The sequence below is a fragment of the Buceros rhinoceros genome, unplaced genomic scaffold (assembly GCF_000710305.1).
Source record: "Buceros rhinoceros silvestris isolate BGI_N320 unplaced genomic scaffold, ASM71030v1 scaffold21376, whole genome shotgun sequence".
Lineage (NCBI taxonomy): Eukaryota > Metazoa > Chordata > Aves > Bucerotiformes > Bucerotidae > Buceros > Buceros rhinoceros.
In genome coordinates this window covers 11,846-38,638 of record NW_010417218.1, presented here as the reverse complement: position 1 = coordinate 38,638, position 26,793 = coordinate 11,846, and the positions used below count along the sequence as shown (strand labels likewise).

Sequence of the window (26,793 nt, the reverse complement as noted above, 5' to 3'; positions counted from 1 at the left end):
ATTTTCCAGGTTATTAAAATCCTGTGACTTGCTTGATTTATCCAAGATGCAAATCCACGCCACCGCTCTGGCTGCACAGCTGAGTTATTGAGGAACCCTCGCTCTCTCCTCGGCCACAGCAGCGTAAGAGCACCAGGCCTTAATTTCACCCACTGGCTCCCATTAAAACAATTAATTGTTAGAGCAATTATGAAAAGCATTACTAACTCTTCTCCAGACTTAGTAACTACCGAGCTGCTGTGTGCCCAGAGTGGAAATTAAAGTGATCAGCCTGTGCAGGACTTGGGCCAGTAACGGATACCTTCGAAACCTAACCCAAGCTAAAAATAAATAAATAAATAAAAAACTGTAATAAAAGCTTAGAAAATTACCATCTTAATGCGAGACGGGCTATTCTGGAGGAAACTTATTCACCTCAGAAGATAGTGTTAGCCCACCGTGAATCCATGCTGAAGACCATTTTTTCCAAGAATTTGTTCTGTCAAAGTGCCTAAAAAATACATTCTTACAGAAACTGCCTCCAGAGAACATTTAAAACGCGATGAATTATGTTTTAGAATTTCTCTTGAGTTTCTCGGGCATGTTATGGGAAAGAAATCATCCAATTCACGGCAGAAGTGTCCTGGTTTTCACCAGAAGCTCTTCCTTGTCCGCGCCGTGCCAGGGGAATGCGCTGGAGTCTAATCATCTGCTGGGAAAACAGCTCGAATGAAGAACAGCACAGCAGAGTACGACCTCTCACGAGGTAACGCTGCAGGGTTTTCCTCATCCATCTCCTTGGAAAGGGATCCCAGAGGACAACTAAAAAGGTCCTGACTCATGGCTAGAGTCTAATAACTTGCCCTCAACGCTCATGCCCTTCAGGCCCTGCCGTTCGTCACGGTGTTGGTAACCGGCAATCATCAGGAAGTCTGGCAGGAACCGCTCCTGTGCTCGTGGGGTGGGAACACTGAAGGCTGCAGCTTTGGTGACCACCTCAGGGGTATCTCACAACCATCTCAGGACAGGTCGATTTGGCAGCTTCAGGAGAATCCTTCTGGGAGAACGCCCTGTTTAGTAAGGGAAAGCTGAACCTCAACAAAGCTGTCCGCACAGCTGGTAGTTTGTGGTTTTATCTGGAAACGGAAGGCAGCGTTCAATCACAGCAACTAATTTTTTAAGTGCTGGCCACGGTTTGTAATGAGAGAGATTGCCCAAGCGCCTGCTGGCTCTTTGACCATTACGAGGAACCGGTAGGCGCTAACACTGGGCGATAAGCGTGGGAAAAGCAAGTCTACGGGAGCATACTACCATGAGAGACCAGGACCTCTCCTCGTTCTCCTGTAGACACGTACAACTGAACTGGGCTGTTCTCTGCTGAGAGAAGAAAGCAAGTTGTCCTTAACCCCTGCTGAGGAACCAGGTGGAGCGACTGCAGGGTTCTGTCTTTGTGCAAACAGGGACTGGGGTTGGCATGGGCTCACATGGATTGGTAACGGTACAGCTGAAACTAAGCTTTATCAGCAAATGCCTCTTAACCGGCACCCGCATCACGCTGCTCGATACGCCGATCTGCCACAGAGATTGGGACAAGGGTAACGAGATGCCTACCGCAATTATTGGAAAATCTGTCAAATTAGGGGTACAGCAGGGCCGCTACAGACAGTTCCATTTGGCAGATCTGTCCCATGGCCACAGAGGCTGGAAGCTCCCTGTTGCCATTCAGAAAAAATAGCAATTTTTTTTCTTCAGGTATTAGCACTTCACTGGGAATCAAACAATAAGTCAGAAAAAAATCCCCTAAAGAATCAGAAATCTGATTTCTGTCAATCTGGTATTTACTGAGTATTTCTGACTCTCCGCAGACAGAACTACTATGTTCGTTAGTCCAAAAGCCTCTTTCAGGTTACAGTGTGAATGGAATAACATTAACGACCGTTTACATGATTTGATTTTAAAAAGTCAATTCAACTGAATCTTTGAAAAATAATTTGGTGTTGGGGTTATTACATCAACTGAGAAAATGTTATGATGTAATATCGAATACTGAGATACTGGGGGTGACTGAACAGTGGGGCAGGCTGCCTGGAGAGGGTGTGAACTCTCTGTCCATGGAGATAAAGTTTGGCTGGACACGCCTCTGAGCCAGCTGCTCTAGGTGACCCCACCTCAGACATTCTCCACAGGTCCTCTCCACTCTCTGCTACTTTCGGTTAAATAGGAGAGTATAACGCACTCAAACACAGTAACAAGAGTTATTAATGCCCTATTTTTACGTAAACTCCTCTTAGCTCTCCCTGAAAGAGCTGCTTCAGGACTAGATTTGCAAGTATTGCCATACAGTTGAGTTCTTACACCTACACAATAACACATATTCAGAAGGACAAGCCCCGAAGTTAAAACGCAAGGAGTAAGAGTCTGGTCAAAGCATCGACACCCTGGAAGATGACACAGCTCCTCAGTTTTGCTGTTGCTGATCAGTTTTGATACTTAGCACTTTATGACAGCCCACACTGTGACTCGTTCATGGTGAAAAGAGCAACAGGCAGTGGTCTTAGGTTTGTTTGAGCACAGCAGCTATTGTAACATAAATCAGCATTAAAGATCAGATATAATGACTTCAGAAACTCTATTACAAAGCAAAAAACACATCAAAAAATACAATTAAAAATACACCTGCATTCCTAAGAGTATAATCTGGTAACAGAAAACCTGTGAATAAGCTACTGCCAGCAGTGGAACTGCCAGAGCTGCTTAGTCCCGAGACTGACAACATTCCAATGCAAGCCCCCTTCCAGGAGTGACGTGTTAAAAATACGCTGAAAATAGTAACGCTACTCGGGGATCACCAGGAACAGATGCACAGGAGTGCAGTGTCTCCCAAGCGTGCTGTGCCTTGGGTTTCTGCGCTGACAGGACAAGCCAACGGTCAAGGGACGCTACACTGAAACCCAGTGGGAAGAGTCCTAGTCATGGCTGAATGCATCACTATTCAAAATTTTCAAATGCCAATTATAGGTAATTTCCTTTAATTTATTAAAATTAATCATTAAAAGTCTTTTTTTAGGAGACTGATTTCCTAACACACCTACCACAACATCCATTTCTGATGGTTACAAGTGACTGGTGCTTCAAAACCAGAGCAATCAGGCCTCCTAACTTACTTTTTGTTGCCGTTTTAATAGCAATTAAAAGAGTTGGTGGGAAAAGAGTGTCCTTAATAATCATAATGAAAGGCTGTTCTAGATATTAAAGCATGGTTATTAAAAAGAGAACGGAACCAGCTGAGAACTCAAACCCAGCAAGAGCTGACCTCCTTTGGCAGGTCACCCTCAGCAAAACATAGGAACAATAGGAAGAAAGCAAGAAGATGACCTTGAGGAGTTGTGCTCGGGTACAAGTATGGATGAACCTGTCCAACAATAACGGCTGAGAAATCAGCGTGTCCCTTTGTCGCTCAGTCAAACCAACTAAAACCGCAGGCGGGAGTGAGTCATGGGTGGAACAACTACCTGCACTCCCCATGGGGATGGTCTGGGAATGGCATGTGTGCCAAGGCGAGGTAAGAGAAGACGTTGCACCCGATGCAGGATTTATCAAAGCCCTGGATGTGTGAGGAGGAGACGGGACTGACATCACTAATGCTGAAAAGGAGTATTCTGAGAAATTAACTCGAGCGTATCCCTCTCCTTCACTATATTCTTTCTCCTAAGCAGCTAAACCAGTAGCAATTAACTGAATCACTGCTAGGAAACAGTACGATACGGTGATTAATGTTGTTCTGAGCTGATGTTACTCTTGGTTTTGAAAGAAGCCTAACTCGTACTTCGGATTCGCTCAGTCTCCTCTGAGCAAACAGCGAGGTGGAAAACACGTTTTTATCTCTACCTCTTCTGTTTTTTTCAGGCCAGAATAATTACATTCAACAAGCAGCAATTCCTTAGGGCAGATTTAAGCAAATCCATTACCTCTTCTAAGAGGGATTCTAAACAATAACTAATGAACAGGAGGGGGGAGGAGAACTCGAGGTTTATAGACACCCCTCAATATATTCTCTTTATGCCTGTGCCACACACAAACGGTGCGAAGACATTTCCTTAACAAAGCCTCTTTTCTCTCTCTAGCTCGTCGCACTCCCCCGCGTTTCTGAAGACCCACAGATGGTGAAGCAGCTGAGACATTCCGTGTTGAAAAAGACAGCGGCAACACCTCTGATTAGTGCAGCAAAGGGAAAACACTGGGAAACGCCATTTATCGAAGGCAAGAAAAATGGGGAAACTCTATCCTAACTTCATCGGCACCCCAAAAGCACAAGACTATGCCTCAACAATTACTTCTCGCCACTGTTTTCAGCAAGATGTTTGCGAGCCCCATCTTTTCCTCGCTTCGGACCGCGTGTGCAATTGTTCTAAAGCACTTGGGCATGAAAATAAAGCCTGTGTCAACAGGGGCTGCACTTCACCCACAAAGCAGCCGTGGGAAAAGACTCTGCTGCCAGAGCAGTTCTTAAGCACGCGTGAATCCTCTTGGCCAGCACAAAATTTAAAATTTCTCCCATAAATTCAAATGTTTATCAAGAATTTGGGGGTGGGGGGAACATACTATAAAAACTGAACGTAAATACAATTTGTCTTTGGTTTCTTCTCTTTTTTTGGGGGGGGGATTGGCGAGAAATGAAGACACGTAGCTGTGAAACCCAAGCTGGAACCTGGAGCAGCTTTTTCTCAGTATCTCTCTTGCTGCTGCCCAATTTTATTTAAAAGTAGGCACGATGAGCTGTGTTCAGCAAAGTGAAGCAACAGCAGAGCAGATGACTAAACACTCCCAACCTCTTGGCTTTCAGCCTATCGTACTTTCCACCAGAGTCTCTTTGCAGTTGGCATCTGCTTGTAAGAGAAGCTTCCCGGTGCTGGAAGGGTTCTGCTAGGTGGCTACGTGTGGTCTCTGCTGCCTGTAACGTTCCTGTGGTGTTTGTTCAGGGCACAGGCCACAATGTGAAGGAGTGATGAAGCCACATCAAGTGGGAATGAAACGCACTTGAAAATGTTACCCCTGAAACACGGGCAACCTTTAAAAAGGTTGTAAACCCAAAAGTGATTTAGAGTTGTTAGTGAGCCAAACCAGTCTGAAACGAAGCGAGCTTTATCGCAGCAGTGCTAATTTTGAGACATCTAAAATGATCTTGAAAATCGAAGGATAAAAAAAATTAGCTGCAATTAGATTGAAAAACACATTTGTGAAAACGGGAAACAAGAAAATGAATGAATTCTTGCGCCAAAATCAACAGGTTAAAACTCACATTGAAATCCTTTTCTCCAAGGTTAGTTATGAAATAATGCATCAAAACAATCTCAGTATTAACACAAATACATTAGCAAGCTTGTACTTTGTTTTCCTTTGAGCCGGTAGCAGACACATCGAGCTGCCACTGGCAGACGAGAGGGGCTGTTAACAAAACATTCTTTGCACAGACGCTTTGGGTATCTCAGGCAACCGCAGTTAATCCTCTCCTCTCGATCCGACACCGGCAGCTAACAGAAGTGAGTGGGTGAGAGCTCCCACCATAAAGTCAGTAAAAACCCACTGACTTTATTACACAGCGAGACTGGGCCTCGTCTTGGAGTGGAATAGGAAGAGCAGAGAGGAAAAAAAATTGGCTGGAGTGACTGTCTATTTTTGTTGCTGACAGAAATTCAGGATTACATCACCACTCTTAATAATTAAGTCTTTAAAATGCCAAGGCAGTTTTAATTTTTTTTAACGTGAAGATCAGAAGGGAAATAGAAAAGATATAAAGAGATAAGCACACTGACTCCTTCAAGAACTCCACTGCTTAAAATTACATTTGCAAAAATAGTTGCATGGTGCTCATTGTTCTGGCAGAAGAAGAGGATGGATTGCAACCCCTCCCCCTCCAAAACCTTCTGCCCTTTTCCACCCAAAATTTTCCCCGGGATACTGTAGCAAAAATCCTAACATAAAAATACCCAGTAAGAGCAAACGTAACCTCTTCAAACAGATAATAAATTAACTCATGGTGCGATGCATCTGCACGCCCAAAGGATCACTATAAAAATGCCCGTCTCTTTGCTTCAGCTAGAACAGGAGGCTGGGACAGGAGGCTCAGAAGGAACCATCTGAAGTTAGATAAATGAACGTTGCTCTCTTGATTTTCACCTTGGTTTTATTGCAATATACGTCCATTATTGTATCACTGCAATTCCACTGGTTTACATGAGGTCAAGCCCAAACCTAAGGTACAGACGACCCAGGGCAGAAGACGCTGCACGGGCACAGTGCCACGCGATGGCTAAGTTGGCTGTAAACAGGCTCAATAGCTAGATCCACAAATTTCAACATCTTCCATGTCAAAATAGCTATTTTTACATCTGGTTCCATGCTTAGCAATCATCCTGGAGTACATTAGAGCAATGACCAAGCAAGACAGGATGGATATTCAGCAGCCAGCACAAACCTGAGTCTCTGACAAAAAAATAAGAGAGAGTTTCCAACACAAAACCAGAGTTTGCAACTTGTTCTAAGCTTTCCCTGCTATCAGGGCTTGTTCAACGGCAGTAAATCAAATGTGCTCTCCACGTCTCCTTCCTTTCCTCCAAATAACACCAGGGAGCACCACCTGTGCTCGTCCCAAGTCAGCACTGAGGTCTTTCAATCTGGCGAAGCCACGTGAGCAGGGAAATCAGGAATATCAGATCACAAGCGGAGATAATTCAAACGGCTTCGTTTCATTTCTCCAGGACTCCCATTAGGGCAGCAAATGTCTTTGACCGAGTTTATTTTTCTTTCTTTTCTCTTTAATATCTAAATCAGATGTCTCTCCCATCAGCACAGTGCCTAGCCCAGCCCTGAAGCGTTCGTGAAAGCAGTGGAGAGTTTAGTTATCTTTGGATTTAAAAGAAACAAATCTAAACTCAGGACCTTCTTTACTTTGGAGGAATCTGATTCTGTGGTTCAGCCCGATAAACCTTTTCTCAGGCCTGAATGACCTGATGCAATTCAATTATGAGGCTAAAAACCGAGGCAAGGGCTTGTCACACCATAATCTGCCACCCCGAGAGAGCAGGCACATCTCCTTGACCCGGGAAGATGACAATTACCACTCTCTTCCATCTTTGAATGCTTCTGGCTTGATGCAGGCCTTTCCTTTGGGCTAGAAAAGCTGCTTCCATTTGAAGACCTACTTTTCCTAAGAGAAACGTACATTACCACCAGCTCTGGAGACCTTTTGCTTTGTAGCCAAATTCATCCCAGTTTTGAGATGTATTTCATAGACTGAGACAGGTCACTGTGTCCCAGTTTGACTGCCTTTGTAATTTCCAAGAGAACAAAACTCTGGCTCTCTCCTTGTAATGACCAAAACACCGTGGTGCCTGGAGGACAAGACTATGTAACAGCAGCTAAATGCACTTCCAACTTTTTTTCCTCTTTTACCCTCCTTTTCACCTTACATCAGGTATATCTGAGGTTAGACGTCTCACAGGGAGGAACTTACAGCCTTTACAACAACAGGAATTCAAAGCCTGACTGGACATGGTCCTGGGCTGACCCTGCTTGAGTAAGAGAGTTGGACTCGAGTTCCAGAGGTCGCTTCAACCTGAGCTTCTGTAAAGTGACTGGCCAAAACTTTATCCCAGTCCACCACTTCATCTGAATGAGTTCCCATAGCATGAGGTGCTCCATCAACACGCAAAGGAGAACCACCACAGTTACAAACAGAAGCAAGGAGGAGCAGCAAAACATGTATTTTCAACTGTAGCAAAAGGGAGGACAAGATGTGATTATTTTATGATTGGATTGTGTCACGCTTCTTCGCTCTCTTCCCTTCATTTCTGCATTTTACCTTGATGCAAAATTGCTCTATACTCTCATTAAAAAGATTATGAGATAGAAGTCTGACCCGAGGAACACACAATGTGCACGGCCCAGTTAAAATGCTGCGTTTATGGTGGGGGTACCAGGTTCTATAGCGAGTGAAAATTAATTTCATTCTCCAGTGCACGAACTGCCCCATTTTTTTGAGGCCAAGCATGAATTCATATTTTAAGGCAGAGACTGAAAAGTGGGACCAACACAGAATTCAGCTCCTCACTTGAATAGTTCTGTGCTGAAAGTAGATTACGAAGGCTCTGTTCCCCCCTCCAGAAAAGGACAAATGTCCTGACCTCAGTGAAAAAGGAGGTGGACGGGCTACGGCATTTTTAGGCTATTGCAAGCAGATATTTCACAGAGAAGTGACAGCGACTGGAAAGATTAAATCACTGCAGTTACTGCAGACAGTCGAGGTACCGCAATCAAAACCATTATTTGTGGTAACGTCTCAGTTATATTGAAAGAAGGATGTTCTGATGCAGCAACCTGGATATTTTCAACTAAATTATGAGATTTGTCTGGGTTGATAGCTGAACTATTCCATGATACCAAACACAACTCCCTGAGTAGTCTCCGCAAAACCCTATAATGGGGAAAACGCATCTACATTTCTTAATTATGTCTGATACATTGCCTATACCAGAGATAAACCTCACCCCTCAGTGCAGTAGCTGCTTTTTCTTTACTAAAGGAGATTCAAGACAACGACATCCACCCAACTCTTGAGGGCTCATCTCCGAGCTCATCCAAGCCCTCACAGCCATGATTGCAGCCTGTTTTACCTGCTCTTGCTGCTCAGGCAACAGATTAAAGCCACTGACTGAACCACAGCAGCCCGTGACGCTGCAGAAAACTGCGGACCGGGACGTGCTCATGGGGAGAGAGCTGCTGCCAGCTTCTGCAAACCCTTCCTCTCCTTCTGAGCCTTTCCCAGAGGTTTGGAGGACACTGAGAGCAAGGTGAGGTAGCATGAGCTCCTTCTTGCCCACGCTTACTCCTCCGAAAGTGGGAATAGCGGGGTACTTATTTCCTGTCTTTATGGCCAAAAAGGTTCTATTTCACAAGGAAAGCAACCGATGTCACCCAGATGGGACAAATAAGCCTAATAATAAATAGCCAGGTCACCCAGGGAAACATCAAGGGAAGCATAAAGGGATCTTGTTGCTTCCTCCATTTTGGTGGTATTTAGCCCTTTAGATGGTCGAAGAAACACGGTCTCTCTTTTTCACCTGAGCACCAGCTGCCCAGCTGGTTTCGCCGCAGCCAGGAGAACCTGCAGCAGATTCTGAGCCCCACGGTCCGTCCTGCGTGAAGCAGTCACGCAGGAGGGCGGCAGGGGGTATGCCCGTAGCAGCTGCGTACTCCAAGTGCCCCATTAGCAGCTCTCCAGAACGAGCTCCCAGGGCATCATCCTCTGATGACAGAGATGATGTAACGGTTGAACGGACTAATGAATTTTTAACCTCGGATCTGTTCATGGTGCTTATGCAAGCAGCAAATTCTAACTGCCACCACCCCGCATAAGTTTTGCACATAAACCCCATGTCCACTGTGGCATCAGCTGCAGCTCTCGGGTTAGGACAGTCTAATCCCAGAAACTGATACTCAAATATTTGAAGTTAAGTTAAATAACATCAAGGCTCATAAAAAATGTGGTCTTACTTCACAAGTGAGTGACACTCTCCACAAAGCTTTAAATTTTCCCCTAATTTAACAATGTATTTTACTAGCATGATCTAAGGATAAAATTGTTTTTCCCCACAGCTTTGGAAATCTGTTTCAGTTAGAAGTCTGGATAGTTTAATTAGGGAAGCATGTTTAGTTTAAGAAAAAAATAAATGGATGAGTCAGAAGAAAAACCCTTCTAATACTCCCTAGGGCCTACGGGTCCTTCAACCCAATTTGATGTGAATGAAACCATTATTGTTCTTTTGGCTCCCGCTGAGCCTTTATGGTAACGGTTTTCTGGAGAGCTGAGTAGCCTTTTACTACATGTTTTCGCTATTTCACTCGCCAGGATTTTGGTCATCAGAAGTTTCAAGGTTCAAAATAGATTTTGCTCAACATTCTGAGAAAAGAACATCATTTTGATTTTACAGATTCTTACACAAATTTTACATTGGCCTATGGTGGGTATTTGAAATTAACGGAGAGAAAACCACACATCCCTCTTTTTCTCTCTTTTTAAGCATTGGTCAGTTGAATGCATTAAAACCTGCAGCAGTGAAAACTCAATCAAGCGAATGAAACTGAACACACCCACTGTCAGATATTTCCTGCCATAAAAATGCTCACACATTGGACAGGAGGGAAGAGGCACACCCTAATAAAATCTAACAGAGAAAACAATAAAAAGGATTAAAAGGTAATAAAAGGATTATTATCAAACTATAGAGACTAAGCCAAACCTTTACGTGATATTTTATTGCATTAAAACGTGAGCTTTGATGATCCATCTGGTGTTTTATCTGCATCAGAGCCAAAATACGGATATTTTTCAGACCCCTGCATGCGTGCAGCTGTATAACAGATGCCTGCAGCACGACCTGCTTGAAATCAAGTTGTTTTCAAAGAAGTTGCAGGAAATATCTATGCAATACCCTTCCAAACCAAATTTGGCTCAACAAGGAAAGTAGGTTTCAAGTAACTAATACTCACAGCGCCACTGCCTCAGCGAAATGCTGAAGCGAAGAGTGGACAGTTTGGTATCTAAGTGCTCTCAGAGGCTGCTGCTCCTGTGACAGCTCGGTTAAACAAATTGAGCAGCAAGTGGAGTTTTCTTGAAAAGACAAACCTGATGAGCTGTGAGCTCTGCTTTTCTTCAGAAGACACTTCAAGATGTCTCCAACACATGCTCTAAAATGAGCTAATCAAAGCAACAAAACTCTTACCGATGACCAACAAAAACTAGAAAGAGCAGCAATCGGGCTGATGACAGCACAATTCAAGTGCCGAAATTGCCGCAGAGCAAAACTTCTAACACATCTCTATCACCCAAAAATAACCTCGTTAAGTCCTGTTCTTGGCGTGGGTTTAAAATAGCATTTTTACATCCTGTAGAGATCAGAAACTGCACAAAACCCCACCGAGAAGCTGATGCAAGCCCCCAATTTTCCCAAAATACCAACGCTTCCAGAAGGCCTCATGCATTACCCAAAAAATTTGAGTATGTCAAGAGTCTTCTGTTGAAGGAAAAGCAGTACTCTCAGTTATGGATGACAAGTCAGTCTCAACCCAGCCCCTCATTACCCATTTTCTGCACTCCTGAATATGTCATATTGGTCTCCTCACCTGAAAGGGACATGGGATGTGATATTCTCTGCAGCGTTCTTGGATCCACGTCGTCTCCCACACACCGCGATATGCCTGCTCATATAAATAGCAGCCAATTACAACCAGCAGCGGCACGAGGTACAGAACACTGAACACGCCAATCCGGATCATGAACTTCACTAGTTTGTCCTGGTTCTCTTTTTCTAACGGGATTTCAATGCGAACCCGATTGAGAGAGATAATGCCAGCAAGCAGAAGGGAAACTCCAACAACCACATACAGGCAGAGAGGTGCAAGTACAAAGTATCTCAATGCATCCACATCATAGAGGCCAACAAAACATACGCCGCTAATGTTGTCACCTTCAATTTTATTCATTGCTAAGAGGATGATGGTTAGAGTTCCTGGAATGCCCCAGGCGCTGGCGTGGAAGAGCAACGCTTTCTTCTCGATGGCTTCACTGCCCCATTTTGGCACAGCTGCCAAGAACCACGTGATGGTAAGAATGACCCACCAAACACTGCCAGCCATGGTAAAGAAATAGAGCACCATGAAGAGCATGGTGCAGGCTTTGTTGTGAGAGCCCTGTGTCACCGTGGAAGCCTTGTACTGGGCAGGGCTAGATGCGTTACACGCTACTCGGTCTTCGAGCAGAAAGCCAATGAAGAAAATCAATGACACCATCATGTAACAGACAGCATAGAATATGATTGGTCTTTCTGGATAGCGAAATCTTGTGACATCGATCAGAAAAGTTAAAAAAGTGAACAAGGTAGCAGAAAGGCAGATGATGGAGATCACTCCGATGAAGTAGCGAGCAAAGGAGAGCTCTTCACGCCGAAAGTACATGTTTGGGCAAGGAGGGGAACAGTCCCGTACTCTCAGGAAAGAGTAACCCAGATCAGGGTCTATTTTCAACTCCCGAGGACACCAAAAACCATAATCCCTCTGTACTGCCATTGGAGCTTCTTCTGTGGGCTCTCCAGCTAGATTGAGGTCAACAAGACGAGGATATGGCTCATCGCAATCTGGGAATCTAAAAAGTAAGAAAAGAATTATTTACAAGAAGTACAGACATACTTTGCGAAGACTAGTAACCTTGTTTCTGTGTCTGACTTCAAATACGGTAACTGGAGAAAACAAAGACAATCCAAGTAATGGGTAAGTCATGAAACACTGCCTGACGTAAAAAAAACCTCTAGAATTCAGTATCCCAGACTGCAGTGGACGTTGAAACTATAAAATAGGTTTAAAAAGGAGAAATAAATTGACAAGGGGCCCATTGGGGCTTTAAGCATAAAGGTGAGGGTACAAAACCCATCTCAGGAAGTGTATAAATTCAGGCTTGCTGTGAACTGAGATGATGTGCCCAAGAAAGCATGATTTTATAGAACATTTTAAAACCTGTCCCTAAGCAGCTGTTCTAGCTTCCATCAGACAGGACGGTGAGCTAGTTGGACCAAACTGCTCCACTGCCACAGTTCATGTTCTGCTACAAGGGCACTAACCCAGCACCAGCCCAGTTTCATCTCTGGTTTTGAAATTCCCCTGCCTGGGCCTTACAGAGGAGATAGAAGGACCTAAAGGGCCCAGGCATCTGTTCGGAGGATGGAGTTAGAGCCATCTTTGATCCGCATTATGAGGGCCTAGATGCATCCTCTGACTTATTCTTTTGCTAAAAGAAGTTTCAACTATTTTTTTAGTCTCTCCAACTCTACTGGAGAGGCTGTTTCTTCCTGTTTGTGCCCCTGTATTTTATTAGCTGTTGGAATCACTTATAAAAAAAAAAAGGCATAAAGATGTTGTTTTCATTTTCACGTGTATTCTATTTCAAATAGATTTGAAAATAGACTGGAACTAAAAAGGAAAATAGACAGGTCTATTCATTCATTTAAGAATATGCATGTGCAGTTTACAGTGACCACCTACAGAACTTCTCTCTGGAGCAGATGATAGAAATACAAACTGTTTCCATCCCAGGAAACAGGTGAATGAAGGGAAAGTAAGGGCACTTGTAATGGAACACTTTTAAAATGCCTGTTTCAGATCATAAAATATCCCAGGTCATACTAAAATTCTGTCTGGGGATCCTGAAAAACAAGCAGATTTGCTCACCTGGTGCACTCCATATCCTCGGGCCAAGAGACCCCAAACATCTCCATGAGCTTGGAGCACTCGCTGTACGCTCTTTGACAGAGTCTGCGACACGGGAGAGTGACCCGACCGTACTCCATGCACACGGGGGCGTAGAGGGCACACAGGAATGGTCGGAAGTCCCGGGAGCATTCCAAATTCACCATCGGATGAAATGGCTAGAAAAGAAGAAAGAGAATTCAAGAGCTACACACAGCAGTTTCATAGAACTCTTCAGCACAGGGCTGTAATTTGTCTCCTGAGGCGTCAGGGCTTTCGCAACCATAACCATGACCTTTTGTCTTTGAACTTTGTTGGAAGAAGTGATCATTGTAACACAGCACTTATGTATTTTAGGAAGACAGGCAATCAAGAAGCCTGGGGATAACAACAAAGAGTCACAATCGACATTTTTATGTACTCGATTTGCATCAAAATCAGTGGGAATTAGACAGCTAAACTCCTCTGAGGATTGAGGCTTAGCTCCACACTCTCCAGTAACAGTCACATAAACTTGATTCCTTTTAGGATGCTACAAGAAACACGCGTTCGGCTGATGAGGAGGCAGTCTGAGCAATGTTAAATGATGCATGGTTCCATGGTGGTACAGAAATATAGCACACTGTGATCTTCCAAACAGTGTTTTCTGATCATGATGCAGTAATTGCCAATCTTCTCTCTTTTCCTTGAATTTCTTCAGCAGTGCAGGGTTCTTCATCTCTTGCTAGAAAACACAAACACGGGACATTTTTCACTGTGTTCCTCCCACAGCACCTTGTCCATGTGAAGAGAACCTGGCTGATAAAATCTCAGTTCTAGCATCAGAGCAGACAGGAATTGGTTCCAATGTCCACGGGGGCTTTGTTCTAGAAATTCTCACACAGACATAGAACTTTCTGGCTTCCCAAACAGGACTGTAACCGCCGTGAAGTCACATTTCTCAAGTAACCATCAGCAAGCACTGTGAAATCACAGCCTGGAAAAAATCAGCCAGAAAAAAACAACCAGTGCCTTGTGCTACTGTGTTGCTTTACAACAGGGTTAAGTGATAGCAATGCTCCCTGGGAGCGCCGAGAGAAAAACCGTCAGCCAACATACAGCTGTTCTTATGTATTTCTGACAATGAAAAAGAAGGACAAAAAGTAGGACAGGGATTTACGTCTTAATAAAAACTGGTGCACATTGATAATCCATGTTATCTTCTTACTCTCCAGCATGGGTATTTGCTCTTGCTTGTTATGGTTTGTCTTTAAAACTCTCCGTGAGTTGATCAATATCTTATTCTTGAGTTTGTGTGGCCACTGCCACTACACAAAACCTCACTATGTCTTTGGATATTAATATAGCATCAATTACATCCTCTAAAGAGTAGAACTAAAGAATATCAAAACACACTAGGACTTAAAACTCTAGAATAAAACAGCATGTGAATTACTCTGCTACTTCCAGTCTGGAGAAACAGCAGAGAGTCTTGTAGGCCACTTTTTCTTGACTTAGATTTCAAAACACAGCTGGATGGGGAAAGGTAGCAGTTGCTCGATCGATGGCAATGTGAACAGGAGCTCTGCTCTACACAGATTTTTATTAAAAGACTGTCATTCTGATAGCAGAGTTTCCTCTTCTCCACAGCCAGGCAGGATTAACAGAGCAAGAAGCCTCATCTTCAGAGTTTGTGGTGCAACAACAGAAGCACAAATGAACCTGCACTCTCTCGTCATATAAAACCTGAATCTTACTATAAATGAAGCTGAAGAGTATGCTGCAGAAAGATCACATTTTCAAACAGCAATTTCCTGAGAAACATTTTAAACCAATTCAACATTTTCTTTACTTAACTTACAGAAGAGACCCAACAACAAAAATTTGGTCCTATTCTGTGGCAAATAAAATGATAATTCCCAGAAATTATGAGGAAAACTTTCCTTATCACCCTCCTTACTCTTTCACTTCTCCCTATATGCCTCCTTCACGCTGCAAAAGGTTAATTCTTGGAATACAAGACACAACCGTGCTGTGATTCCACTGATTTTTTTTTTTTTTAAGTGTAACTATTCTTCACCAGGCTGATTAATTTCTCTTCACTTCCTTGTGTTTCTGAAAATGTCACACGACAACAGAGCCACACGCTTTGGCAAGGGCTGGCATGAAGAACAGTATATGCCTTCGGAGCTGTCAACAAGGAAAAAGGATGCAAGGGTCAGGAAGTATTTACATTTACAAGCTCATGGTTACTCAAGGAACCCTTCCTGTTTGGCTGGACACTTACTTCAGCTGCATATATGGCAACAAGGATCCCAGAAACTGATTCTAGGTAGTTACAGCACCTGATACGACTGGAAAAGCTTAAGAAAACAGTCTTCCTTTATTTAACAGAAAGAGAAAATAAAAGGAAAACTCCACTTTTATTGTGGGAAGTGTTCAACTTTCCTTCTTTTCAAAGAAACTCGAAAATAGGAATTTCAAGTTTTCCTGACAAATGTTCTACTGCTCTCCTCTGATATGCCTTCCATAAAGGCGTTTCAGGAATTTCTCTTCTCCTATTACCACACCTTCATTCCAAGATCTGTTCGGCCTCGGTTGAGTCGCAGAAAGCTGGACCATTTAAGCTACAAGGTGCTTAAACATGTAGATGTGAGACCAGTGCCCAAACATTGGCTTCTCCTGCTGAGCTGCTGTTTATTTTGTAAGACATCCATATGGGCCTGGATGATCACCAGATCTGTCCTCCGGGAGAGGACAGCTACAACGCAGGGTCTCAGCAGAGCCCTGCTCCCTTCTGGCACGACAGCTGGATGCTGGGGCAAAGATGCTGAAACGTCTGAGGTAACACTAGTGTAAATGCATCTTCCCCAATGAAGTTCCCCAGAGGGCACGTTAGCTGCATTTGGTGTTCTTCAGAGCTGCAGGGAACAAGTCTGGCTCGGAGCATGGCCTCGGCATGCTCCTCCCAACACAGTACAGGCACACTCAGCCCCCGCACTGCTGAGGAAATACGCTTACAGAGGGGTAATTTAATAGGACTGTGCCCCTAGTGCTGGCTGTTCTGTTTCTCAGTAACTCCAGGCCTCTCTCCCACCATTCTGTCTCTCAAAATAGCAACTGCAGGCAGACAAAAAACTCTCTTATGAATTATATCAAACCAGTTTATTTTAAAACCATGAAGAGGCTCAGCTGGGCTACTGAGCCAGTTGTTAAAACTGTTTTTAACAGTTTGTTAAAACTCCTGCAGCCACTCCTCAGAAAGCAGAAGGAGCCTGATGTGCTGTCAAGCCATAAGAGCAGCATGTGTGCCTGTGCACAGCTCAGCCCGCAAGCACCCAACCTCTAAAACTATCTTACCCCGCTGCAGCTCCCGAGATGAAAAGTCACTTCCACTGACTGCTTGTGCTGTTCACTATTCAAAATAGAGCTGGGGAGATTAAAAGACTTTTGTTATGCTCTTGCCCAAGGACGCAGTGCAAGTTATGACACTGAGCCCTGCTCCAGTGGTGCCTAACAAAGGCTCTCTGTTTAAAAGCCTGTGGAACAGCTCAATGTACAGCGGAAAAAGGAGAGGACAAGGGCAAGAGAAGACATGATAGCCAAAAGGATTTCAATAATTCAGGCCAAGTCCCAGGAGATGCAAGAATAAATGTTGAAGAAGAGAGAAATACTTCTTTGCTCCTGAAGGTACCTAAGTGTTTAAAACATGCCAGGCCCGCTTGCAGTACAACCTCATCCATCTCTTCTTTCCCTCTTCCACAGAATTTTCTTTGCTGGTAGCAAAGTTGCTTTAAGAAATTTCCCGGTTTCCAGCAGAGTGGCCCCAGCTCCTTCCCTCCCTACAGCTCCTGTCTGGTGAAAATGTTTTAAAGGCCATGCTCAAACAAAGAGCAGAAATTTCCTGCTTGTCTTTGATTTTCCTTTGGTTTTTTTCAGAAGGGAATCAAAGACAAAGGTGAGCTGGAATCATATGCATAGATTTTCCCCCTCAAAATAATTTTTTAAACAAATTCTCACCTTTGGTTACAAAGCAAAAGCAGTAACTAACTATAAAAGCACCATGGAACTGTGTTACAGTTTCAGACTTCTCATATTCCTGGGAGATAATAAACCAAATTCTACCCTCAAATTTTCCACAATGGCCCTGAGCTGGCCATTATTTGGGAAGTGACATCACTGCAAGATTAAAACAAAGTTCTTCTGGTGATCTTTCACTATTCTGTAGGTTTATATACTCCTTTCTTCTACCAGACAACTAAACAGGAAGCATTCTCATCAGCTCACAGGAGGAAGGAGGGAAGTTTTCTTCCCTCAGGCTCATGGGAAAAGAGTGATGCTATGACTATCAATTACTGTTGCAACTCTCCAGTGGAAGCAACCGCCTCAGGGCGTTCCCATTCTCGGGCCAGCTGCATGATCTGCTCTCTCTGTCCTGTGCTGCTGATGTTTGAATTTAGCTTGTTATTCCTCAGGAAAACATCTCGGATTGTATCTCAAAGTGGACAGGCAGTAACACTTCCCAGGCTACCCCTGAGGAGAACCGCAGAAGGTGCAGCTCGACTTAAGTCTTCAGACAACTGCTAGTTAGGCTGAACGTGTTATTGCCTCCTGCTTTTTGTAAGGACACATCTTCTCTGGCTGAACTGCCCTCAAAGCTCTGACAGTTCATGTGAATGCTCTCCAGAGACTGGTGTGGGCAGAACTGGTGTTCTTGAGCCACGTTCTCCAGTGGCTCTGACCTGCTCGCTCCTCTGAATCCTGCCAAGTTTGCTCCAGCCTACAGCCCATCGTCATGCTGGTACACAAACTGAACCTGAAAATACCTGTGAAAGTTAATATCCCGAGCTGAACAACTGCTGCAGCACTTCAGCTGCTGGTTCTAAGTTCAAATGAGGCTGTACCTGCGAGGCCTGCCTTAACCTAACCGGTGTTTCCGACAGAAGATGAGGGAGTACTCCCACAGAGCAGTCATCTGGGGCACTAACTTCTCCAGAAAACCACAGCCAGATCTAACAGAAAGATACTTCTTTGTCCACTCGGTTTGGCCTTGAGCTAGAGAGTGCCACACAAGTAATGGTTGCAAAAAGGGCCAGAAGCCTCAGTCAGATGTGTCAGAGTAAGTCCTTCTTTTGGGATCAATCCTCAATATGACTATGGAAGCGCAGCTTTACTGCACAGCCACTTTACTCTGCTTTCCAAAGGCAGTAGGTTAATTCGCCCAAGCCTGCTTTTAATGCCCAGTGCCAAGAGAAATTCAGTGTACCAGTGCTCAGCAGAACGTGCATTCAAAGCTTACCTCACCATTAACTTCCTTGTCTGAGGAAAGTTAAGTGCTCTTTTTTTTGGTAATTATTTTTAGCTTTGCACAGTGGTGCAGTATGAAAAGCCAAATGGGGTCACAATTCTGGCTGCCTGTTAAGCTTTCCTCTTCAGCAGGGAAAAAAGCCATTCCCATGTTATCTCCATGGACCTGTACAAACCACAGAACCCACTGCCCTCAAACACTCTGTGTCCCATAACTTGATGGGAGCTGGAGAGATTATGTTCCTGTGAGGACTAGACTGACATTGTGCTGCTTTAAGGGACTGGGAAGTACAACGTCTCAGCTTGTTTTACCTTAGTACTAAAAATAAAAGTCTGTATTTAAATAGCTATTAAGTTACGCCAACAATAAAAATGGCAAGTCATTAGTATGGTTTTAAATGATATTTTTCTCATGTTGTAGGTTGAACCAGACAATCACCCTGTTATTCACTTTAAAAGCTAAGAGAAATTATTTCATCAGCCTCCCTTGTGAAAAGGCAACAATCATGCAAACCACGCTGTGCTTTCTGGGCAGCAAACAGACCACTGAGGTTAATTTGGCGAGTAGGATAAAGATGAACATAGTTAAATGGCATCAAGCTCCGTCTATATGACTAAAAAGCAAAGCCATCTGCTTTTGTTCTTTAAAGGGGTCTCCTGCTTCATTGTGTATTCTGAAGTTCTTCTGGAAGACACTGAAAAGATGGCACCCATCTGTCAATTTGCACTCTTCCTAAAAGCCATCTTTTTGTTCAAGGAGCCGATAAATGCGGATGGGTGGTCCTGGTAACTCTTTCCATTTGCAAGAAGTGTTAGTTTTTATAAGACAGCTGAGACTGCCTGGACTTCCTTCTTCCTCTCCATATGCCTGCTGTGATGAGCTTGGGAGAACTCCAAAGTATCTCAGAAATAAATACACAGTCCTCTGGACTGTATTTTAGATACTATTAAGTCATGACACTGTAAAGCACACTTGTCTGGACAAGCAAGAGACTTGGGCAGGAGCTGTAAGTCTTGACAGAACAGTGTTTTTCATTTAGATGACACATTGCCGTCTTCTGCGGTGCAAAGCCAACCTCTCAAGTACAAACGGAGTGTGATCGCAGCTTTGATGCCTGCTGAAAAAACACTCCAGTGCTGTTGTCATCATGGGAAGGAGAGAGATCCCCATTACAAGAAGCACAGCATCAGTGATAACAACCTTGGCTCTGCTACCACAGACTGATCTGCGTGTCAGGGACTCACGGGCGATTTCTGCCAGCTCAAGGGAGGTCCGCATACTTGAAGAGAAACAGGAGTGAAAAGTATAAACAACTCACTGTTGGTGCAGTGCTCAAAAATGTATCTCACTGAGTGAAGAAGGAAGAGCATTTGGTATGAAGATTTGTTAGAAGACTTCATGCTAACTTTAGAGCACACAACAGTGGGCAGCGGGTTCCTCAGAGCTCCTAAAAAGGGAGTTTCTAAAAATCGGACACATGAGGGAAAATATAGATAGGAACACAGCCAAGATTCAAAACCACCACTCAGATCACTTCATCTTTTCATTTTTACTGCCATCAACATGCAGAGAGACAGTGTCTGCCACACCATAAACAACATGAAGACTCTGTAGAATAAAATGAGACAAGCTGGATTTCTAAAATACAATGAAGAGAATTTCCTCTTATTTCTCAAAGGCTTGATCACTTCTATTATTTCCTGTGTGACTTCTCTTACTGTGGGTTTTTTTACACAGCAGACATAGAAGAATATCTAAGAGAGCTTAATGTTACAACCCAATGCAGACTGTGAAGCTTCCTGTTCGTCCAGGATGAGGATGGAAGAAGGCGTTTGTTTTCTGAACCCTGACATTCAAGCTAAAGTGCTTCTTGACAGACTACGGGCATAAGTTTATGAACCCCTGTCCTCTCTCCTGCTACAAGCCTCCTCCACTCTAACTTGGGTTTAAGCTCGATTTAAACTGCCCATGAAACAAACTACCCTCAAAGCTATACAGGCTGTGTTTGGACCATTTGCAGTGTGGATAGTCAGGATAAGATCCTGAATGCTCAGACCTGTCAGCATCTAGGTACCTTTCCTGCATAATAAACCTAGGTTGATCAATTAACTTTTTTCAAAGCTTATATTTTTATAACCTGGTTTGGCTCTTTAATGGCCTTACAGCAGGTTTGGGCAAACTCTGGTGCCAGTGCAGAAGGGACGTGTCACTGGAGGATGAAGAACAGGGCACAGCTAAGCTGTGCTTACAGCTAGCTAACATTGAACCCAAAGCTGTGCTGCTCAGGACCTCTGGGGTGTGTTCATAACCATCTAAAACAGAGTTCACCTGCCCTGGACCCAGCCAGACCCACAAAACATTACAAGGATGTGTTTAAGGAAAACCCTTGAGTCTTAGAGCTCAACAGAGAAGACAAAGATTTCTTGCTAAGGTAGTGAATGGCCATTGATGCTGTTAAAACCCCAGGCAGAAGGTTGCAAGAGAGAAAAAAACCCACCAAACGAACTCAGGAAGCTCTATTTGCTACCCTCTTGGCAGCCAGTCTGCTGTCAAAATTCTCTCTCAGAGTTCTCTCACTAGCCAAAACAGCCGGTTTCATACATGAGAATACAATGGCAGATGCCATCGTCGGAACTGATGAACTTTCTGAACACCAGACAGTCTTCTCAGAGAACAAATCACCCTTCAAAACCCCTCCTGTTTTACATGGCTGCATGAGGATCAACGTCTCCTTGGGCATAGTTCAAGTGTCTCAATTTTTCTCTTACGCAAGGCCATAACGAATCTAACCTACACACTTCAGGGGATCATCTCGCAGGATCCACTAAGCCTGTTGCTTGGTCATGTCCTATTAGAGAAACAAACAAACAACCAAACAAACCTGTTTGTGCCAAATGTTTTTACAGAAGTGTTTGGCTCCATACTGAAACTTTTCTTGACTCTGTCCAATATTTATTTGGACAATATTTGGACAATATTTATTGTCCAAATTGGAACTCCAAAAGAACACTCAGGTAACACTTCTAACAATGGAAAAAGTCAGGGGGTTGCCTTGGAAAGGAGCAGAGCGTGACAATGATCCTATGCAACTAAACAGATAAGTAATGTGATTCCAACAGAAGTAAGAACATAATCTGTTGGATTAATGCTGTAAAAATTGTTCTGAATAGCAAACAAAACCTATCTGTAAAACGAACACGAATATTTTAACAGCTGCGTCTTCATCTCCCAGCACAAACCATCTGTTACATCTACGCACCAGCAAAAACACACACGCACAGACATCCACACGCACAGACATCCACAGGCACCCGTGTCAACAGTTGGGAAGGAGAGATTTGCATCTTCAGGCCTCAGAATGCAGGATATTCACGCACCGTCTCCACATCTCAACTCAACAGCACCTTCTGCTCCACTTAGAGTTATTCTATGAAGCCGTTACCATTCCCTCTTCTCCCTCTTATTCCAGTTACAGGTTTCAGATCATTTTGATTGCAGGGGTTCTCGGGGGATTGTGATTATTTTACCAAATTTCTAACATGTGAGAAGTAAAGCTGCAGTTCTTAGTACTCTCCATACACATTAATTGGGTAGACATGGGCAGGCGATGCCATAACCCATATTTTAGTCAAGAAAACTTGCACCTAGATGGTAACTAGATCCTTCCATAATCCAGAGTTAGGGCTCCATGCAGAATCAGATGAGGTGGCTTTGGAGCAAGTTTTAAGTCTTTGGAAAGAGATTTGTTTTTCATTATCGTAGTTCTATGTTCTGAACAATGTTTAATGGGATGGCTTTTTTGTCTTTTATAAAAGAGACTGTCCATCCCAATATAAATTTCTTTTACCCAATTACAGAATTAAAAGAAGGCCATTGAATGGGCCCCTACTTCATCAGGCAGTAACACAGAACAGTTAAGATTGAGAAAACCTCAATTTACTCCAAACACCTTAAATGAAAATTAATTTTTTTATTTAAATTTGAATTAAATTTTTAACCATTTTTCAATGATTAACCAGTTTTTAAAAACATGTCCAACCACTGCAGCTGTAAACTCAAATATAAGATTCATAGGGGATACCATCCCTTCCATTTAGTGCCCAGTTAATGAGGTTACGGATGAGCTCTACAGAGGAGGATAGGGAAAAAGAATTATAAATAATTGCAATCGTACAATGTTCTTCCACCGACAGAAGGCTGTTACATGCCTTACATGCGTCCGAATGACAAGTTCTGAGAGCTTCACCAAAACCATCAAATTAAATATAAAACCAAGCTCCCAAAGCTGATTTTTCTTCCCTATGGTTAATAATTCACCAGATAACTATGTGACAGAACTCCCACAGTGCCTCTGCTTATTTGGTTATGCGGCATCCTAAAAGCAGGTTTGCTTCTCTCAAAATTGATTAAATAATGTTTGCCCTCAAAGGTTGAGAAGTTTCTCCCTGTTGAGGACAGGAGTTCGTGCCTTGCTCTCTTCTGTATCACAAACAGTTTTGGGGAGAAAATTGTGCATCCTGTGTGTCTGTGAAACACTCCAGACAAGCAGGATAAGACTGAACACAATAACGGGATTAACAAGACAGTGGGAGGGGAAAGGGACATGGATGGAAGGAAACAAGGGAAGACAAAACACTATGCAACTACTTTGTGAAGCCCCTCCACGTGATGATACACCCAAATTCTCTTCCAGTTCAATAAAGAGAAACAAATATCTCTGGGTGTTATGGAAGAAGAACCCCTTGAAAACGGAGCTCAAACAGTGAACGCACACTGAAAACAGGCTCCGTGCATCAGGTTCTGTATGGAATACACCACAGGGGCGTTTGCAGCAGGCAGATCGTCACAGGATGGTGTCAGGGGGATCAAACTGTAAAAGAGCAGCTCAGAGAAATAGGCAAGAGTGCGTTAAATTGCTCGGAGAGGGAAGCATTGGAGGGTGATGCAAGAGACAAGAGGGGTAAGTGTGTATTCCCACGGATTGCCTCTGAGCAACTGCCCAACGCTGCAAGATCCCCTTCACAGAGATCTGTGGCTAAAAGGATGGAAAACACAGTTGAACAGGGACCAGGTGTGAGGCTCTGAGGTAGGGAAGGAGAAGCAAGCCAGAAGTCTGCTGGGATAAACCCCGTTTGGTTAGCCGCAGAGGAGCTCAGCTGGCAGACCAGAGAAGACCGGTCAGAGGGCGGCTCGGCTCTGAAGAACCATGGTAAGTTCCACCTCCCTTTGTCTCTTCATCCTCAAAGCAGCAGGATGGGGACAAGATAGCAGGGAGGAGGGTTCCTACATGCATGTGTTCATGTTTCATGATGAGTTCTGCTCAACAACTCTTGGCTGATTCACTTATACTCAGCTCCCACTGCTTCCCACCTCACGGATGAGGACTAACCCCAGAGATCAAAACCACATCCTTTATTCCCTCATGCTGGCTCCTCTCCAAAGGCTACAACCAGTTACATCAGAAGATTCGGCTACCACTGTAGGAGAACCACAAGCCGAGACCTTTTATAGTCCTGGCTTCAATTCAATGCCCCTTTCTTGAGCCCCCTCCACGACCCTGGCTACTAATAGCAACTAGTACAAAGAGGCAGGGGAACCAAAGCCTAAATTTTAAAAACCTGGAAGCCCACTAATTCCAGACAAAAGCAACTGCCTCCCACTGCATCCGGGAAAAAAAAAGATGGATCTGAGGAATTATGTCACCTTTTTGTGATGCCACTTAATTAAGGTTGTTCTGAATAATAAGAATAATTTGCCCATAACTGCAAAGTAAAACTCAGGAAAATGCCTCTGTGCTCTTCAGGGTTTGAGACTTTTTCAGTATTTTAGCCACAAGATTTTGGAAAAGTGCAGCTGGAGAATAAATGCTCAAATCAGACCATTTAAATGGTGTTTCTTCTGCATCAGGTTATCTTCTGCACGAGGTAAGGACTATTTTTCTGTAATGACTAGACAGACTATCTGTCATTCCAAACGCTACAGAGGAAAATCTGAAGATAAAGTAACTTCACTATTCTTTAACAAATTTATATCAGACTTTAATTATTTAACACATCTGTAAAACATGCAGTAGAACATCCCCAAAGGCCCTATCAAGTGACACACATTTGGGGTTTTTTTTTATTATTGACAGTAAGCATCAAAACTGAACTCCAAGGTCAAACACTGTCACTGTAGTCTCCTCTGCAATGATGTTTCCATACTGCATCTGCCCACCACATTAAAGACATTCACCAGAAGAAACACTCCTGTGCAGGGACTCAGCTAAGGGGCCCTGCTGATTCTGAACGCAGATATTCATCAATCCTCCCCAAAAAAGGATGCGCAGATGTTAGATAATTAACAGTATGATTGAATCATTATGAAGGGGGGAAATGGAATACGTGTAAGTTTTCAGAAAAAAAATATTAAACTCATGAATGATGCCTTTGGACCTGTGAGGAGAATCAAGTGAAATGAATGGCTGACCAGAATTCTCTCACTGCATTTAAATGGAAAGATGTTTCTCCTTGCTCAGTGCCACAAACATGACAACTTTTGTTCTATAAATCAAGAAACAGGGAATATAAACAAGTTTACAAATTGAAAGCAACTTTTAAAAGGTAAATTTCAGGTTTCTACAACGTACAAAGCTGAACTACAAGCAGCCTTCCTTCCTTGTTCAAATTCAAATTAACCAGCCCTTTGTGCTTCTGCTCCCTCCTCTTCTCTTTTCAAATTTCCTTCCTCGTTTCCATGGGAACCCCCTCGCTGACAAGTCTCGGAGCAGAGCAAGAGGCCAAGCTTAGCAAGGGGTGTGAAAAGGGGAGAGAGTCAAAGGGCAGAATTTGGCTCGGGAGAATCAAGATGCCAACCTTTGTCACCCCACAAAAGGGGGGGTAACCATAGGAACTAATTCTGTGGGACAGGGGCCGGGAGGAGGAGGGAGTAGTATCATGGCCAAATTTGTCAAGACAGGAAACAAAATGCGAAAGGTGTCATTAAAAACGTAACGCTAGAACCTAGAGGGGATAAAAATTATGGAAAGAATGAAAATAAAACTTTAAGGACTGAGTATCCAACCTTGTGCTAGTATTAAGTCCACATAATTGCATCAAATTAATTTATCTGAGACCACAGATATGACTATCAAATCCGCCATGAGTATTTAATGCTCTCCAGAAAACACGCCAAATCCTCCCCTTGACTTTGATGGGCTCTGAAGATGTTTTCTAAATGCCTCCAGATACCTGGAGGTATCTATTCTAAGCTTCCAGGTGCCTGGAAACAACCCAGCTTCAGGAAGATCACTGCTGAGCCATGGCTTCAAATACTTGGAGCCCGTTTACACTAACTGTTCTGCAGAATGTGGAGGATGGTCTAGTTGTTATCGTCACTGCAGGAGCAATCTGACAGAGCAGGGTTACATACAGCATCCTACCATGGCATCGTGTTCATATACTACATAAAAATATAAACATGGCATCTTGTGTCAAAGCATCTTGCACAGTGTCAAAGAGTCAGCAGGAGGATGAGGCATGAAACAGCTCTTTAAAATCACAAATGGTACATACAGGCAAAAAACATGGTCCACATCTTCAGTATCAAAAAGTGTGGAACAAAACCTGCACGTGGTTTGTTTGAGGAGGAGAAAAAAATCCACAACAGCAGCAAGTTCTTCACAAGACACCTCTAACCTATGTATTTGCCACCGTTTTTTGTGGATGCTAAAGGAACGTATGAGTGCAGGAAGAAAACCGGTGCATTTCTAGAACAATACATCAAAGGTTATGAACACAAGACAACACTTCCATGCCATGAGTGCTGAACATGGTAAAACAGCCTGGGTAGAGTTCTGGGTAGATGGGTTTACACTGGCGGATGTAAAGCTAAAACAGACTGCAAAGTACATTGTTATTTAACTATACAAAATAAATTCATGTGCGTTCCACCTTCCCTAACAATTCCTCTTTAAGCCTCCAGCAGATGCCGCCGAATTAGCCACAATGCAGAGCCATCTGCCTCCCCGGCCCTGGAAACAAGCCCACTGTGAATAGATGTTGATTAAGATGTAGATCATTTACTTTAAACTGAATCAGTACATAAAACTAATGATTTTTTCATATGCTTGCACTAAACTATCAAGGCTAAACTTTGTTTCCAGATTTCCACTTGAATCATCATCCACCCTGTCTATCTCTCAAATATCTGGATTTTATCTCTGGATCTGGCTACTCTGCAAGACAAACACC

General features: G+C 43.5%; 1 protein-coding gene across 1 annotated transcript in view; it reads right to left on the bottom strand.

Moving 5' to 3' along the window:
• Positions 1–26,793, bottom strand: part of FZD3 (frizzled class receptor 3) — a 43,299-nt gene that overhangs the window by 8,976 nt on the left and 7,530 nt on the right. The window contains exons 2-3 of the mRNA XM_010138135.1: positions 13,258–13,454; positions 11,161–12,178 (exon numbers count right to left, since the gene is read on the bottom strand). Coding sequence (XP_010136437.1) covers positions 11,161–12,178; positions 13,258–13,454 — 1,215 coding nt within the window. The remainder of the gene's footprint in view (positions 1–11,160; positions 12,179–13,257; positions 13,455–26,793) is intronic.